The 15514-nt window shown below is 43.9% G+C and overlaps 1 protein-coding gene across 1 annotated transcript; it reads left to right on the forward strand.

Annotated features, from left to right (window-relative positions):
- Positions 1–277: 277 nt before the first annotated feature.
- On the forward strand, positions 278–13846 carry FAM71F1 (family with sequence similarity 71 member F1). The gene is made up of 7 exons (XM_041727981.1): positions 278–526; positions 1962–2146; positions 3389–3641; positions 7394–7515; positions 9911–9954; positions 12778–12945; positions 13717–13846. Exons 1-7 carry the CDS (start codon positions 278–280, stop codon positions 13728–13730), a joined length of 1035 nt encoding a protein of 344 aa, XP_041583915.1. The 3' UTR covers positions 13731–13846.
- Positions 13847–15514: the final 1668 nt, after the last annotated feature.

Consider the following 15514-nt stretch of genomic DNA (forward strand, 5'->3'; position numbering starts at 1 on the left):
CACTTTCTCAGCAAGCTCTGGGGGCACCATGTCCCGGAGTTCTGACAGGGGCTGGGGACCATCAGGGCATAAACAAGCCCTAAAAGCACTCTGGAGGAAAAGGGAGGCTCCTCTGCATTTCCCTTTCCTGCATGCCTGCCCTGGTTTTTTCATGATGTCATCCATTCATCATTGTGAGCTGATTGGCGGTCCCAGGCCTTGGCCAGCTGCCCAAGGCCACGAGGGAAGAGAGAGATACCAGGACAAACTTGCAGCAGGCCCCTGAGCATGTGCAGAAATGTTGTTATCGGTTCCACAGAGAAAGACTCGGTGGAAATCAAAGAAGACAGTAAAAGTCACAAGATCTTTTCCAACCTTCCCTCCTCTAAATGCCTGGGAAGAAGTCAGGGGCCTCTTGCCTGTGGATGGGGAGCCAAACCCTGGAGTGGGCCTGGGTGTAGAGGAGGGACTGCTCTGCCAGATGCTTCATTCTCCAGAATTCAACCTATTTCCTGACTCAGTGGTATTTGAAAGCAACTTTGTCCAGGTACACTTGGGTGGCTCAGAATGGCATTCCTTGATTCTCCTAACCCTGTTCCCAAGATGTGACTGGGAGCATCTGTCCCTGGGACTGGAGTGGAGTGAGAACTGAGGCAAGGAGGAGTCAGTGGGCCTGAAATGCATCTGACCCTGACTTTGCAGAGCCTCAGACAGGGCTTCTTCTGCAGGCATTTGTCATCGTGGGGACAGAGGTCAGGGGTTTTCTGCTCTCAGTAGATTTGGTCTCTGAATCCCTCAATTTGTTTCCTCCTCCAGGCTGTCAGCCCAAAGAGATGAACAAAGAGGCAGTGAAATGGGTTGCCCTTTGAGGGCTTGTAACAGAAATGCTGATTGGTAAAAGAGGAGCTGGGTACCAAAAGGGCCCCAGGCTCAAGAGTCTCTGCTTTCTTATCAGGAGGTGTCATTGTGCAAGTGACCTGAGTGCCCCAAATCCCAGTTTCTTCTATTATAAAAGGAGTTGGGCCTGGTTGTTACAGGCAAACATGGGAAGCAAAGGCCTTAGTACAATGGGCACTTCTTGCATTTTTTAATGATGCAATAAAAAAAGATTTTTTAATAAAAAATATTTATTTATTTATTAGAGAGAGAGAGCATGCTTGCACACAGGGGCAGCACAGAGGGAGGGGCAGAGAGAGAGGGAGACAGAATGTCAAGCAGACTCCCTGCTGAGCATGAGCCCATCCCAGGCTCAATTCTAAGACCCTGAGATCATGACCTGAGCCGACATATCAAAAGTCAGCCACTTAACCACCTGTGCCACCCTGGGCCCCTTAGCGTATCTTTGTTTCCTTGCCTGCACTTCCTTTCCTGGGGCTGGGGTTGGGGGAACCCCAAATAAACAGACCTTGGGAGTTGCAAGGGATCTTACAGTGCAGGGAAAGTGCAGGAGATAATTGGGCCCCTCAAAGAATGACCTTAAGGACAAGTTTTTCCAAGAAAAGCCAGGAAACAGTGTGGGGAGGAGCCACAGGAATGTGACACAGGTCAGGGAACTCCTGGGTTATGGTTCCTGAGAGCAGTTGTTAAGAGGAGGTAGTATAAATACTTTACAGGTATTTAACCAATACAGGTTTCAACAGTGCTTCTCAACAAGCGTTGATTTTGCCCACCGCCGCCAGGGGGCATTTGGCAATCCCAAATGGTTATATATATATATATATTTTTTTTTTTTTTTTTTTTTCTCAAATGGAGATATTTTTGATGGCCACAACTCCGTGGGGGAAGGGATTGCTACTAGTGTCTTGTGGGTAGAGACCGAGGCTGCTGCTAACAATCGGGCAATGCATGCGAGAGCTCCCTCCCTCAAACAAAGAATTACCCAGCCCCAAAGGTGAATAGGCCTGAGGTTGAGAAACCCTCTGCTAGAATACACTGCTGCTTCTGCCAAATGCTCAGGCTGTGTCCATGGGGCTGCTTTGCAGGTCAGAAAGGGCAGGAGCTGGATAGACATCTACAAAGCCTCCAACACCATGGCCCTTGGGGTAACCTCCTCTGTGCCTTGCCTGCCCCTTCCCAATATCCTCCTCATGGCTAGTGTCAAATGGCACCAGGGACAGAGCCAGACATGGAACAGACCATCTACAGCCCCAAACATCAAGCTGAAGAGGTAAGTATTGCACATGGGAACAGAGGATGAGTAGCATGAAGGGTGGACCCAAAGCAGAGGCTGCTTTGTGACTAAACTCCAAGTAGTGAGAAGCAGAGAAGTCACTGGCAGTGACATTATTTTTTTAGGCAACAGTAGCCCAAGACAAGGTGCACCAGAAGCATCAAAGCCAGGGTGGGGAAGGGCCAAGGGAAGAGTTATGTAGTCCACAGTGTGAAGCTAGTCAACATGCCCCTTCTCGCTGCACTCACCCCATTGAGCATAGAACATCTCTCCGACTTGGGCCGAGGGGCAAGGAAGCAATGAGGTCTGGCAAATGGAGCACTGGTGGGAGACATAGGTTCTAGTCTCTGGTATCCCAATGACTCCAAAAAGTTTTTAGTCTCAAGTTATTTGCCTCATCTTAGTTTTCTACTGGTAGAATGAGTGGAACTGCATCTCAGAACTGTGACATACAATGACATCAGACCTCTCTGGGATGAAACAGTTCTTTTGGATATTTGAGCTTCTTCCAGTAATCTGTAGGATATCTCAAGAATCTCTAGAGAGTCCCAAAATCCAGGAAAACCCTTCATTTCTCCATGTTGGCTGGGAAGTACAGCTCAAATCCTTGAACTTTAGCCTCTTTTCGAAGAGTAAAGCATTAGGGTCAACAAATGGACAGGCTGGACAATGCCACTCTGTGGCTGGGAAGGGCAGTTCCCTTTATGCTATCAAGAAGAAAACTGACCCCAGGCACCTTACTCCAGGGCTACCTCTCTCAAACAGGATCCCAGGGAGCACCAACATGAGAATCATGGCAGATGTCAGGGCAAGCCCCCAGACCTACTGAATCTGAGTTGTAGGGGATATCTTCAGGTGTCTGCACTTTATTTATGTATTTATTTTAATAGGGTTTTAAAAAAGATTTTTATTTATTTAATATAGAGTGAGAGAGAGAGAGCAGAGAGTAGAGGGAGAGGGAGAAGCAGACTCCCCACTGAGAAGGGAGGCCAATGTTGGGCTCGAGCCCAGGACCCTGAGATGATGACCTGAGCTGAAGGCAGATGCTTAATCGACTGACCCACCCAGGTGCCCCCAGGTGAATCTGGTCTCCCCAAAGTTTGAGTATCACTGTGCTAAGCATTCTCTCTCCTACTCCAAAAGCCTCAGCCCTGTAGAAGACCTTTCTCATTTTAACAAAGACAGGGTTAAATCAGAAGTGATAGGGTTGCCACCTTGTGTCCTCCCTTGTGGCTCCAGGATTCTCCCATTGAAGTTTGTGGAGCTCCAGGTCTACGACCAGCTTCAGCGCATCCTGCGGTTGAGGACAGTCACTGAGAAGATCTACTATCTCAGGCTCCACCCTGACCATCCTGAGACTGTCTTCCACTTCTGGATCCGACTGGTTCAAATTCTGCATAAGGGCCTGTCTATCACCACCAAAGACCCTAGGATTCTTGTCACTCACTGTCTGGTACCCAAGAACAGCTGCAGCCCCTCGGGAGACTCTAACGTAAGTGGGCACCATTGCCACCTCCAGCAAAGTCCAGAGCTGAACTATGGAGTTTAGGTGAGCTGGTATGCGAGCAACCTGAGAAGGTGATCCCTGCCTTAGGCCTTTGCTAATCAGCTTTATTGAGGTATAATTTACAACCATAAAACCCAACCCTTTGAAGAGCACAGTTCAACATTCTCAGTAACCATGGAGAATTGTGCAACCATCACCACAAACCAGTTTTAGAACACTTCCGTCACCCTACAAATTCCCCTATGCCCATTTGCAGTCATTCAATTGTTCCTATTTCTCTGCCCTAGGCAGCCATTGATATATGTTCAGTCTCTATAAATTCATATTTCTTAGACATTTCATACAAATTAAATCCTACAATATATAGCCTTCTGTGCCTGGCTTCTTTCAGTTAGCATAATGTTTTTCAGGCTCACCCATGAGGTCAACTCCATGGCAGAGTCACAAACTCTCCATATTGCTGAGTGGCAGGGGTGCCTGGGTGGCTCAGTGGTTGAGCATCTGCCTTTGGCTCAGGGCATGATCCCGGCATCCTGGGATCGAGTCTCACACCAGGCTGCCTGCAGGGAGCCTGCTTCTCTCTCTGCCTCTCTCTCTTGCTGTGTCTTTCATGAATAAATAAATAAAATCTTTTTTGAAAATTACTGAATAGCATTCCATTGTATAGATATACCACATTTTGTCCACTGGCGAACATTTGGATTGTTTCCAGTTTTTGACTATTATGAATAATGCTGGTATGAACATTTGTGTACAAGTTTTTGTGCAGACATATGTTTCATTTGTCTTGGGTAGACTCCAAGGAATGCAATAGCTGGGTCATAGAGTAAGTTTAGATTTAACTTTTAAAGATTTTATTTATTTTGAGAGAGTGAGAGGGAGAAAGGGAGCATGGGCAGTGGGGAAGGGCAGAGAGAGAGAGGGAGAAGCAGACTCCCTGCTTAGCAGGGAGCCTGACACGGGACTCAATCCCAAAACTCTGGGATCATGACCTGAGCTGAAGGCGGGTGCTTCACCGTGAACCACCCAGGCACTCCTAGATTTAACTTTTAAAGAAACTGACAAAGCATTTTCCAAAGTGGCTACACCATTTTACATTCCTATCAGCAGTACATGAGGGCTTCACTTTCTCCATATCCTTATCAACACTGGTATTATTTATGGTTTTTAGTAAAGCCATTCTAATGGATGCATAGTGGATTTAATTTGGGTTTCCTGAATATCTAATGATGTTGAGAAAGTTTTCATGGGCTTACTCATCACTTATATATCCTCTTTGGTGAAACATCTATTCAACTCTTTTGCCTACTTTTAAATTGAGTTTCAAAAAAATAAATTGAGTTTTGTCTTTTTATTGAATTGTGAAAGTTCTTTGTATATTCTAGATACACATCCTTTATCAGATATATGTTTTGCAAATATTTTTCTACCAGTCTGTAAGTTTCCTTTTCATTTTCTTAATGGTGTTTTTGGGTAGCAAGTTTTTAAGTTTGATGAAGTTTACTTTATCGATTTTTTTCTTTTCTTTTTTGGATCAGGCTTTTGGGGTTGTAGCGAAGACTTTTGTTCAACTGGAAGTCACAAAGATTTTATCCTATGTTTTCTTATAGAAGTTTTATAAATTTAGCTCTTACATTTAGGTCTATAATCTATTTTGAGTTACTACTTGTATATGATGGGAAGTAAGAGTTTAAGTACTTTTTTTTTACATGTGGATATACAGTTGTCCTATATATAATAAAGGATTTTCCATTTGTTGAAAAGACTATTCTTTCTCCAATGAATTGTCCTGGCATCTTTGTCAAAAATAAATTGACCATAAATTAAGGATTTATCTCTGGATTCTCAATTGAGAGTTCCATTGATCTGTTGCTTATTCTTGTGCCAATATCACATTGTCTTGATTAGTGTAGTCTTATACTATGTTTTGAAATTGGGTGATGTGCATTTTCCAGTTTGATCCTTTTTCAAATTATTTTGACTATTCTAGATCCTTTGCATTTCCATACCAATTTCAGAATCAGCTTGTCAATTTCTACAAAATAGCCTGCTGGAATTTTGACAAGAATATGTTGAATTCATACATTAATTTGGAGAGAATTGCCATCCTAACAGTATTGAGTCTTCCAGTACATGAAAACGAGATTATCTTTCCATCTATTTTGATCTTTCATTTCTCTTAATAATATTTTTGTACATTTCAGTAAACATGTTCTGAATTTCTTTTATTAAGCTTATTCCTAAGTATTTTATTATTGTCGATACTATTGTGAACTGAATTATGTTTTCTTAACTTCATGTTTGCATCACTCATTGATGGTATATAGATACACAATTGATTTTTGTATATAACCCTGTTCATTACAGTAGTTCTTGCAAATTCCTTGGGATTTTCTACATACATACGTATGTAAATATCATCTGCAAATAAAGACAATTTTACTTCATTTCCAGTCAGGATCTCTTTGTTTGTTTATTGTCTATTGCCTTAACCAGAACCTTTAGCACCATACAATATTTATTAGAAGTGGCAAAAGCAGATATCCTCACCTTGTTTCCAATCTTAGGAAAAATACATTCAGTCTTTCATTAAATATGATGTAACCGAGAGATTTTTGTAGATGTCCTTTATCAGGTTGAGGACGTTGCCTTCTATTCTTTGTTTATTCAGAGTTTTTATCATGACTGGGTATTGGATTATGTCAAATATTTTTTCTGCACCTATTTAGATGATCATGTGGTTTGTCCTTTATTAATATAGTGTCTTGCATTAATGAGTTTTAGATGTTAAAACAACCTTGTGTTTCTGCAGTAAAAATTCCACCTGGTCATGGTATATATAATTCTTTCTTTCTATATGTTGCTGGATTCAGTGTGTTAGCATTTTGTTAAGGATTTTTTGCTTCTATGTTCATCAGTGATATTAGTCTGTAGTTTTCCTGAGAAATCTTTGTGATACCCTTGCTTTGGTCTCGGAGTAGTATTAGCCTCATTGACTGATTTGGGAAGTGTTCTCTCCCCTGTTTTCTGAATTTTTGAAGAATTGGTATTACCATTTCTTTAAATATTTGGTAGAATTTACCAATAGAACCACCTGGGCACTTTTGCCCCAAGCCCTAAGACCAATTTGAGCTGCAATGTAAACTCCATAAAGGCAGTGGGTTTTCCCTGTCTTCTTAGCTGCTACATCCCTAGTGCCTGGCACATAGTTGACATTCAATAAATATTGAATGAATGATCAAATGAATGAATTAGCAGCTGGAGTACCTATGGGGGTATCACAGGCAACAGGAAAGAAAACAATTTTACCCAGGTGTAAAAAGCAGCTCAATGTAGGATTTTTCTTAGAGAAATTAATTTTTTAAGCATCCATTAAGTTCCTACAATAGATATTTGATCCCCTTACATTTAAATATAAAACCAAGTAGCAAAAACCTTATTACAGTTTTATGAATAGACTACTCAGGAAAGTATGAAGGTATGTTAATAAGAATAGATTATCTACTAAATTATGTCTAAAGTTTTCAATGACACCTTGAGGCACCAAAGGATATTTGTAACAATACAGGAGATATAAGCAAACAGAAATGGCCCCAGAATGGCCTCTCTGAGCAGCTGACATGGCAGCCCAGAGGAATAGTTCCAAGTTCCAGCACTTTCAGGTTGGGACCATGATTAGGAAAATGCAGAGACCCTGAGTCCTTAACCACCTGGCTTTGCTTTTTCTCTCCATCTAGTTAGTACAGAAGAAACCCCAAGCCTCCCAGCCCAGTGAGAGCCTCATGCAGCTGATGGCCAAGGGGGAGAGTGAGGCACTCTCTCAGATTTTTGCCGACTTGCACCAGCACGATGAGTTCAGGTACATACATGCCTTAAATCAGGCCAGCCTGCCGTCCCTTCTGCAGCCCAGATGGTCTGGGCCATACAATCCAGAAACCTAGTCACTTGGAAAAGGAGCAGAGGGAGGAGCATGAAATGCTGACACTCAGTATCCAGGTTTTTTTTCTTTGATTCAGAGTAACCTTTTCCCTCATTCTCTTTGCCTTATTCTCCTCCACACAGCAAGCATGTAGGCTTGACTCCAGAGGAGGAATGTAATAAAAAATAAAAAGTAACTCTTCAATAATAAGAATAAATTAGTAGCACAGGTGAGAAAGTAAAACCTAACTTCTAGTCCAGTTCCTAGTCCTTACAGAGAAACAACTAAAATATTGTCTACTGATTGAGTTCATTTACCTACTGGCCTGCCTCTGCTTGGACTTTACAGAGCTTCTGTAGTTGCTTTCTAAATGTATAACCTGTTCTGGAAAGCTCCATTGTACAGTACCATTTTCTCCATGCCTGAGGAAATGTCCCTAGATGTGTAGGTGACTTAGGGTTGAGTCTTAAGTCAGACGGTATGAGACAGGCATTGAGAACACAACAGGGACCAGAAATGCAAAGACAAAACAAAAAAGAAAGAAAGAAAGAAAGAAAGAAAGAAAGAAAGAAAGAAAGAAAGAAGAAAGAAAGGAAAGAAAGACAAAAAGTAGAGTTGGAGGGGGTCGTCTCTTAGAGTGGTTAAGAGCTCACACAGTCCTGGTCACTGCTCTATGAGCCCTCAGGCACATTGCTTCACTTTTCTAGTCCTACATTTTCAGATGGGCAAAATGGAAATTATGGTAATGCCAACCTCACCCAGATATTGTAAGAGTAAATGACCTCATACATATCACTACTTGGCATGCTTCTCAGCAGATTTAGAGGCAGACATAAGGAAAGCCTCAATAAGTATTAACTTGTCTTATTAACTCAAACGTGGGCTGGAAGTAGAAAAGTATTAACACAAGAAAAAGACTCAGTTGCCCACTGCCTGAGAATTTATACTGGAGATTGTCACTCTGTATATCAGAACCTTACCCACAGAGATCTGTAGTTAAGCAATTTCTAGGTAAGATGTCACGTTGCAGAGCTGGAGACCCCTGGACTCTAATAGAGCAAGATATAGTGAAGCAACTTCTTGACTGTCTCAAAATGTTAAATCATGGATTTTTAAAAAAATTATTATTACTGTTTGAAGGATAACTTCTGTTTATATTAATGGCCAAAATTCTGTCACATGGCCACACCCAGCTACAAGGGAGCTGGGAAATACACTCATCATTGTGCATAGCCATGGGCCCAACACAAAATTAGACCTCTGTTCCCAAGGAAAAAGGGAAGAAGGGATGCTGGGGACCCGTTGGCAATTTCTGGCACAGACAGTTTATAATATTTCTGGAAGGTCAGAGGAAGCTAAGACCAGAAGGGAAAATAGCCACTAAATAGATGAAGGGTAGAGAAGGCTGTACAGGTTGAGGGACCAGATGAGACCTTATCCTGAGGAAGAGATTTGGTGACTTTAGAAAGAAGGAGGGAAGGCCAATGGGGAAGTGATGGTGATGGACAAATGGACGGAAGTTGAAGTGGGCAGGGGCCGAGGGCTGTGCCAGGGTCCAGTGAGCCATGGGAATGAATTCAGACTTTAGTGTTGCAGGAGCCTTAGCCTCATTTTAAACTGAGAAGTGACACGATCCAATCTACTTTTTGGAAAGGTCCCGTGCCACCCCCCACGCCCCTCCCACCCCACCCCACCCCCTCTGTTGCTGTGACAGTTGATTTGAAGAGAAAGGGAGTATAGGCATGGAGAATGGAGAGACCAGCCAGCAATCTAGGGCCACCGAGTCTGGGCTGTCATGTCCCAAATGGATCAGAGGCCTGTGAGAAATCGGGGGAAGTGAATTTCTGCTTCACTGTTATCTCAGTAATTGCTTTGTATGGACTTTGGTTTCTTCTCTTTAATTTCCTAGAACGAAGCCCTGAGTGATGGTTTTTCTCTTCATTCAGGCAGGTTCTAGTCTGGTTCTGGTTGCAATTATATCCATTTTTTTGCACGTTAGCAACAACAAGCAACTTACAGCAAATAAAATAAAAGGCTGAGACAAAGGACCAAACAGATGGAGTCACACCCACTCCTCCTCAGCAAAAACAGCAGCATGGGCTCTGCTCTCCCCAGCTCCCTTCCCCCTTCCCCCTTCCCTACTTTTTTCTTCTGGTACTTTAATATGTGTCACACCCACCCAGTATAGCCACAGCTGGCCTTTTTCATATTTATATCTGCCTCTAAAGTGTTTGCATTGAGAAAAATATAACTAGAAACAAGACTTGAAATGAGAGTTTCATGCTCTGTTCTTTTCCTTTCGACCTTTGTTTCCTTGATCCTGAAATGGCTGGAGCTCCAGGAGCAGCAAAAAGACACAGACCAAATGGGACAGCTCAGGTAATAGAGGGCACAGGGCACCCGTTTCTCGGAGAACTTTCTGCACCACAGGTGTAGGAATATGTCCCCCTCCAGCTCCCCAGCCCAGCTTTCCTGGATCTCTGTTGTCTTTCCAGGCCTTGGTTTGAGTTTCTCTAGGCTCTTTGGCCACCATAGTCAATTTGGCAGTGAATATCTTACCAATTTCTTTCTTTGAAATATTTCTCATATTTTTCCTCAGTTCTACTCCCGCAGATTCTACCCTAGTCCACCTTACTGCCGCATGCCCAGCCTGCTCCAATAAACTTCCACTAGTTCATTCTTCATTTACTCATTTAAAAACATGCAGTGAGCCCTTGGTAAGTGTCCAACACGGTTGAAGGCTTTGGAGTCACAATGAAAGAAAGACATTGTATGAAACCCTTTGAAAGGGTTTATAATTTGGTGGAGTCAGATGGGTAGATCCTAAAATCACAAAACCTCTCTTTCTAGGCAACATTCAAAACTCGTGCCTGGGATACCTCAGGAGCACAAAGACAGAGGCCCATCCCCACTCCCAGGAGGCTGTTGGGGAAGGCCGGGCATCTGAGTCAAGTCATAGAGAGGGAGCACAGGCAAGGCTGGCGGAAACACAGGAGGCAGAGGGGATCTGTGTGAGGGAGCATGACATATTCTGGACACAGCAGCCAGTTCCCCATTTATTGACAGGTTCTAGTTTACCCCAAATCTACTCATTTCGGCATGCATGACCCTCTTACCATCTCACCCTCAAGCAGAAGCCCTGTGCCTTCTCTTCTGCAGGCCTAAACTGCTCTGGTCAACCTTAGCTCTTCTTCCCCATGCCTTATTCATCCCATCTGCTCCCTTCCCCTTGATGCTCCACCCTAAATTCTACCCGTCCTTCTAGATGAATCTTTCCTTGGTCATAACTTCTTTTAAATTATTCCCTAATTGTTTCATGGGCTTAAGTCTTATGTCTTCAACCAATATTCATTCTTTTCATGCCTCTGAATTATCTGCAGTGGCAAGCACAGGGCTAGGAGCACAATGGGAATTCAATAAACATCCGTGCATCACACTACTGATAAATTATTGGTTCAGAAGGCAATGAGAATATCATGTTATATTTAGGAATTTAGGGGAATGTGTAGATCCTGGAGAAGCTCTGCCAACTTTCGTCCAAACCACGGATTACAACTCAAACATCCGCAAGTGGTATAAACAGGTAGAGAGCCTAGACATCATATAAGAAAGGTTGACCTTTCTTTCATCTCCATTGTAAGTTAAATAATAGCTGGGCTGACACTTGGTTGCAGCACTGAAGAGGCAGTAGGAAGTGGTGGGGATGGTCACAACAAGAAAATGGAAGTTTCCATGAAGACTTCAATTGTCACCATGCTGGAACACAGGCCTGATGCTGCCAGATACTCTGATTTTTCAACAAAGGCAAAAATCTGGATTTTTATGTGACATACCCCCCTGCCCCATAAAAACTAAAACACAGTCTAGGCTGACACTTAGTGGGCAAACAAAACGTATCTGCAGGCCAAATTCAGCCTGGAGGCTGCCAGTTCATTTAGCCCCTGTTCTAAATGGTAAGTAGAGCTGGCTCACATTTTTCCAAACCTAGGAGTGCTTTCTCATGTCATGTGACCACTAAATACAATGATGATTCATTAATGTTTTCACACATACATTCAATCACACACATACTCAAAACATATCCCATGAAATTATGGCTGAAGAAGACAGAGAGAATATGTCAAGCTTATTTCTAGGACTTGGGAGAACAGCTTGATTTTCAGAGTCACAAGACATGTGGTGTCATGGAAACTACCACCACTCCCAAACTGTCCTGAGGCTGATTGAACGAATTATCCCAGTATGTCCTCAGAACCCTTCACTTTCCTTGGAACCGAAAGAACTCCCTTTTCTTTCCTTTTTTTTTTTAAGATTTTATTTATTTATTCATGAGAGACAAACATAAAGAGGCAGAGGCATAGGCAGAGGGAGAAGCAGGCCCCCTGCAGGGAGCCCGCTGCAGGACTCCATCCCAGGACCCCGGGATCACGCCCTGAGCCAAAGGCAGACGCTCAACCACTGAGCTACCCAGGCATCCCAGAACACCCTTTTCTTCTTTGACTTTGGAAGGACAGCTGTACCCCAGCCTCTGGGAACTTCTGGATGAAAAGTAAGAGAGAGCTATATTTGGAAAAGATTCAGGGGAATCTGAACCATTCAACTTCCCCATTAAGGGGAAGCTGAACCATTCAACTCCCCCATCAGTGGGGGATGCACATTCGGAGTCAGTAGTTCTGGATGGATCCAAGACTGTGCATTTCTAATGTGTTCCCAGGTGATGCCAAAGCTGTTGGGCTGCAAGCCATCCTCTGAGTAGCTGAAGCCAACTGGACCAAGAATGGGCTCTGGCTTAAGGCCATCCGGGTTCAAGGCCATTGCCAGTTCGGCTAGCTGAATCTCAGGAAATTCACTCAGTGATCCTCTCCAAGCCATGTTGTTTCTCTCCTTTTACTGGCACTGCCTTGTTCAAATGATATAATAGTTAAAACATGGGCTCTATTGCCTAGCTGCCTGGCTTTGAATTCTCGCTCTGACTCCTCATTATGTGACCACGGGTAAGTGACTTAACCTCCCTGTGTCTCAGAATACTAGTAAAACGGCTGACCTCTCTGGCTCATTGTGAGGATTAAAAGAGTATTCATGCATGTGATTGTTTGGAATGGTGCCTGGCTCATAATAAGCACCCCATAAGTGTTAGCTATGACCTGTGAGACTTCCCTGTGAATTAAAGTTACAAACAAATGCATTACCTTTTTGACCTAGAGAAAGACACTCCCAGCGAAGACAGCATCCCTTGCACGCGTGATCTCAGTTGGAGAGATTCATTCACTTATGGAGAGTGGGAAAGAGAGAACCCCTCTGGGCCCCAGCCCCTTTCACTCCTCAGCACCCTGGCAGCCTCCACCAGGCCACAGCTGACCTCACTCATAGGTACCGTGATGGGAATAATCTGATTGCCTTCCTGGGACAGGCCTGGAGTCCCATCTCAGGCTTGGGTTCAGGTCCTAGTCCTGGGGGTGATTCCAGGAGGATGTGGGTGGGAGTGAAGCGGTGCCTACCAAAGCCACCTCAATCCTCTTTGCTCCTGCTCTGTTCTTCTCTACCTCCAGCTGAGTTGAGTGAAATCCTAAATGTGGCAGCTCCCTAGAGGCCCCTGGGAGTTCTTGCAAGTGGCCCTGAAGCCACAGAGACCTGGACAACACTCTTGTGGCTAGACCTGCTTTCTCCCTGGTGGGGGGGTGGGGAGCGCTGACTCCACAGAGTGCCTCTGGGCTCTTCCTTTGAGGGAGTGGGATGCTGGCTCTCCCTTTTCCTTTCCAGAGCTCTTGGGGGAGCCCCAACCTTCTATTGCAGAGAGTGAGAAGGAACTAGGACAGAAAGAATGGGGTGGAAGTGATACTTCTCTGGAGCCCAGCCCTTATCTTTGCATGTTCCAAAGGTTCATCCATCCATCCATATATTCATTTGGCAACCATTCATTAGTGCCAATATGTGCCTCTGTTTGACCAGAGATAGATCCCTAAAGAAAGTAGGAGTGGTTTGTGTTTTCTCAAGTTAAATAATAATAATAAATTACCAACTCTTACAGAATACCTGTTATTAATAGTAGGCAATAAAAAAAATTACCTTAAGTGTCTATGTGTCCAGAGCTTTTGAGGCAAGCTATATCTAATGGGACACTTTTCTCTCCTACACTAACAGGAAATTCTATTTGAGCCACCCTTTTGCACTGGGGAGAATCTATGCAGCCCTCACCAATACCACTCTGCAGCATTCAGCTTTCTGAGGGACTCTGGATGTGGGGGAGGAGAAAGCTACAACTAAGGAAAAACCAGAATCATCTCACGCTGACAGCATAGCCTTTCCTTGGAAAACCATTTGGGAGCATGGCTCCGGGTAAGAAGCATTATTCCAGCATGTAACTCCAGGTCCATGCCACCACCCATCACACCTCGCCTCCGTTACCACCGCAGGGTGAGCATGAGAAGATGTGCTCTCAGAAGGGCTATGGCCAAGAGATGGAGAGAAGGAAGGAAATGAACGTAGGACCAGAGGACAGGTGGGAGAGAACAAAGCGGAATGAAGAGGAGGTAGAGGGAGGAAGTAAGACAAGAGGGGAGATCTCACGGAGAGGTGGTGACAGAAGAAAACAGAACAGCCCTGAAGGAGAAGCTGAGGAGGACAAGAGAAGAAATAGACCATTGACAGATGCCTCCCTAAGCTTCTATTTATCTAATTTAAAACTTGAAAGTAAGGCCATATATCAAAACAGATGTGTTTTCTTCTCTGTGCCAAGTACTCTGGATAACTATGAGAAGGCTAAAAACCAATTCCACCCCACGGCCTCTCCTGAAGCTTCCTTTTTTTTTTTTTTGCCACTTTTGTCGTTATTAGTCTCTTATTTTATTTTATTTTTTAAGATTTTATTTATTTGACAGAGAAAGAGCATGAGCACAAGCAGGGGGGGAACAGAGGGAGAGGAAGCCCGATGTGGGGCTCCATCCCAGGACCCTGATATGATCCTCGGACCCTGAGATCATGACCTGAGGTGAAGGCAATGTCCAACTGACTGAGCCACCTAGGTTCCCCCCTCTTCTGCTTCAAGTTTTGCACCCTCTTCCTTAGCACATTCCCTAACTTGGACTTGCTAGCCTGACCCTGGTGTGTCGAATGAAGTATTGGGTTTGAGGCAGCAGAAAGGTTCCTGCAGGAGGCAGTGTAAGACAAGGCGGGTGAGGTAGGGGGACTTTTATGGTCAAACTTTCTCTTTTGTCTCAGTTCTACTGACACTTGCTCAATTCGCATTGACACCCTTTTAAATGTTGACATAACTTGTTAGTGCTTATTAAACCAGAGATTTCACAGAGAGAGGTACAGTCTCAAAACAGGTAAGTCAGAGGTTCCAGGCTCAAAGTAAAGGTAAAATCAGCGGTTCACAGATTATAGATCAAGGGAGTCACAAAGGAGTGTCTAGCCTCTTTGTTTACAATATATAATATTTCACATTCAGTAAAAAAAGACTATGAGCATTTCAGCCAACCTTCTCATTGGAAAGCTTTTTTATTTTTTATTTTTTTGAAAGATTTTTATTTATTTATACATGATAGACAGAGAGAGAGAGAGAGAGAGAGAGAGAAGCAGAGACACAGGTAGAGGGAGAAGCAGGCTCCATGCAGGGAGCCCGACATGGGACTCAATCCTGGGTCTCCAGGATCACGCCCTGGGCCAAAGGCAGGCACTTAAACCGCTGAGCCACCCAGGCTGCCCTGGAAAGCTTTCTTAGATGTCCTGCTCTGATTAAAGATATCCTACGAGGGTTTTTTTCCTTCACTGGAGTAATTGAAATGGTTGGAGGGCTAAAAAGTAAGCTCCTGGATCACCATCACTTTTTCCAAGGATGAGTTTTGTCCTGATTCTTGGTGATTTCGATATTTACCTGGATGATCTCTCCCACACCCCGGGTCGCTATTCTTTGAGCCGCTGCCCCAAAATCCTGCCC

The sequence above is a fragment of the Vulpes lagopus genome, chromosome 13, assembly GCF_018345385.1.
Source record: "Vulpes lagopus strain Blue_001 chromosome 13, ASM1834538v1, whole genome shotgun sequence".
In the NCBI taxonomy this organism is placed as follows: Eukaryota; Metazoa; Chordata; class Mammalia; order Carnivora; family Canidae; genus Vulpes; species Vulpes lagopus.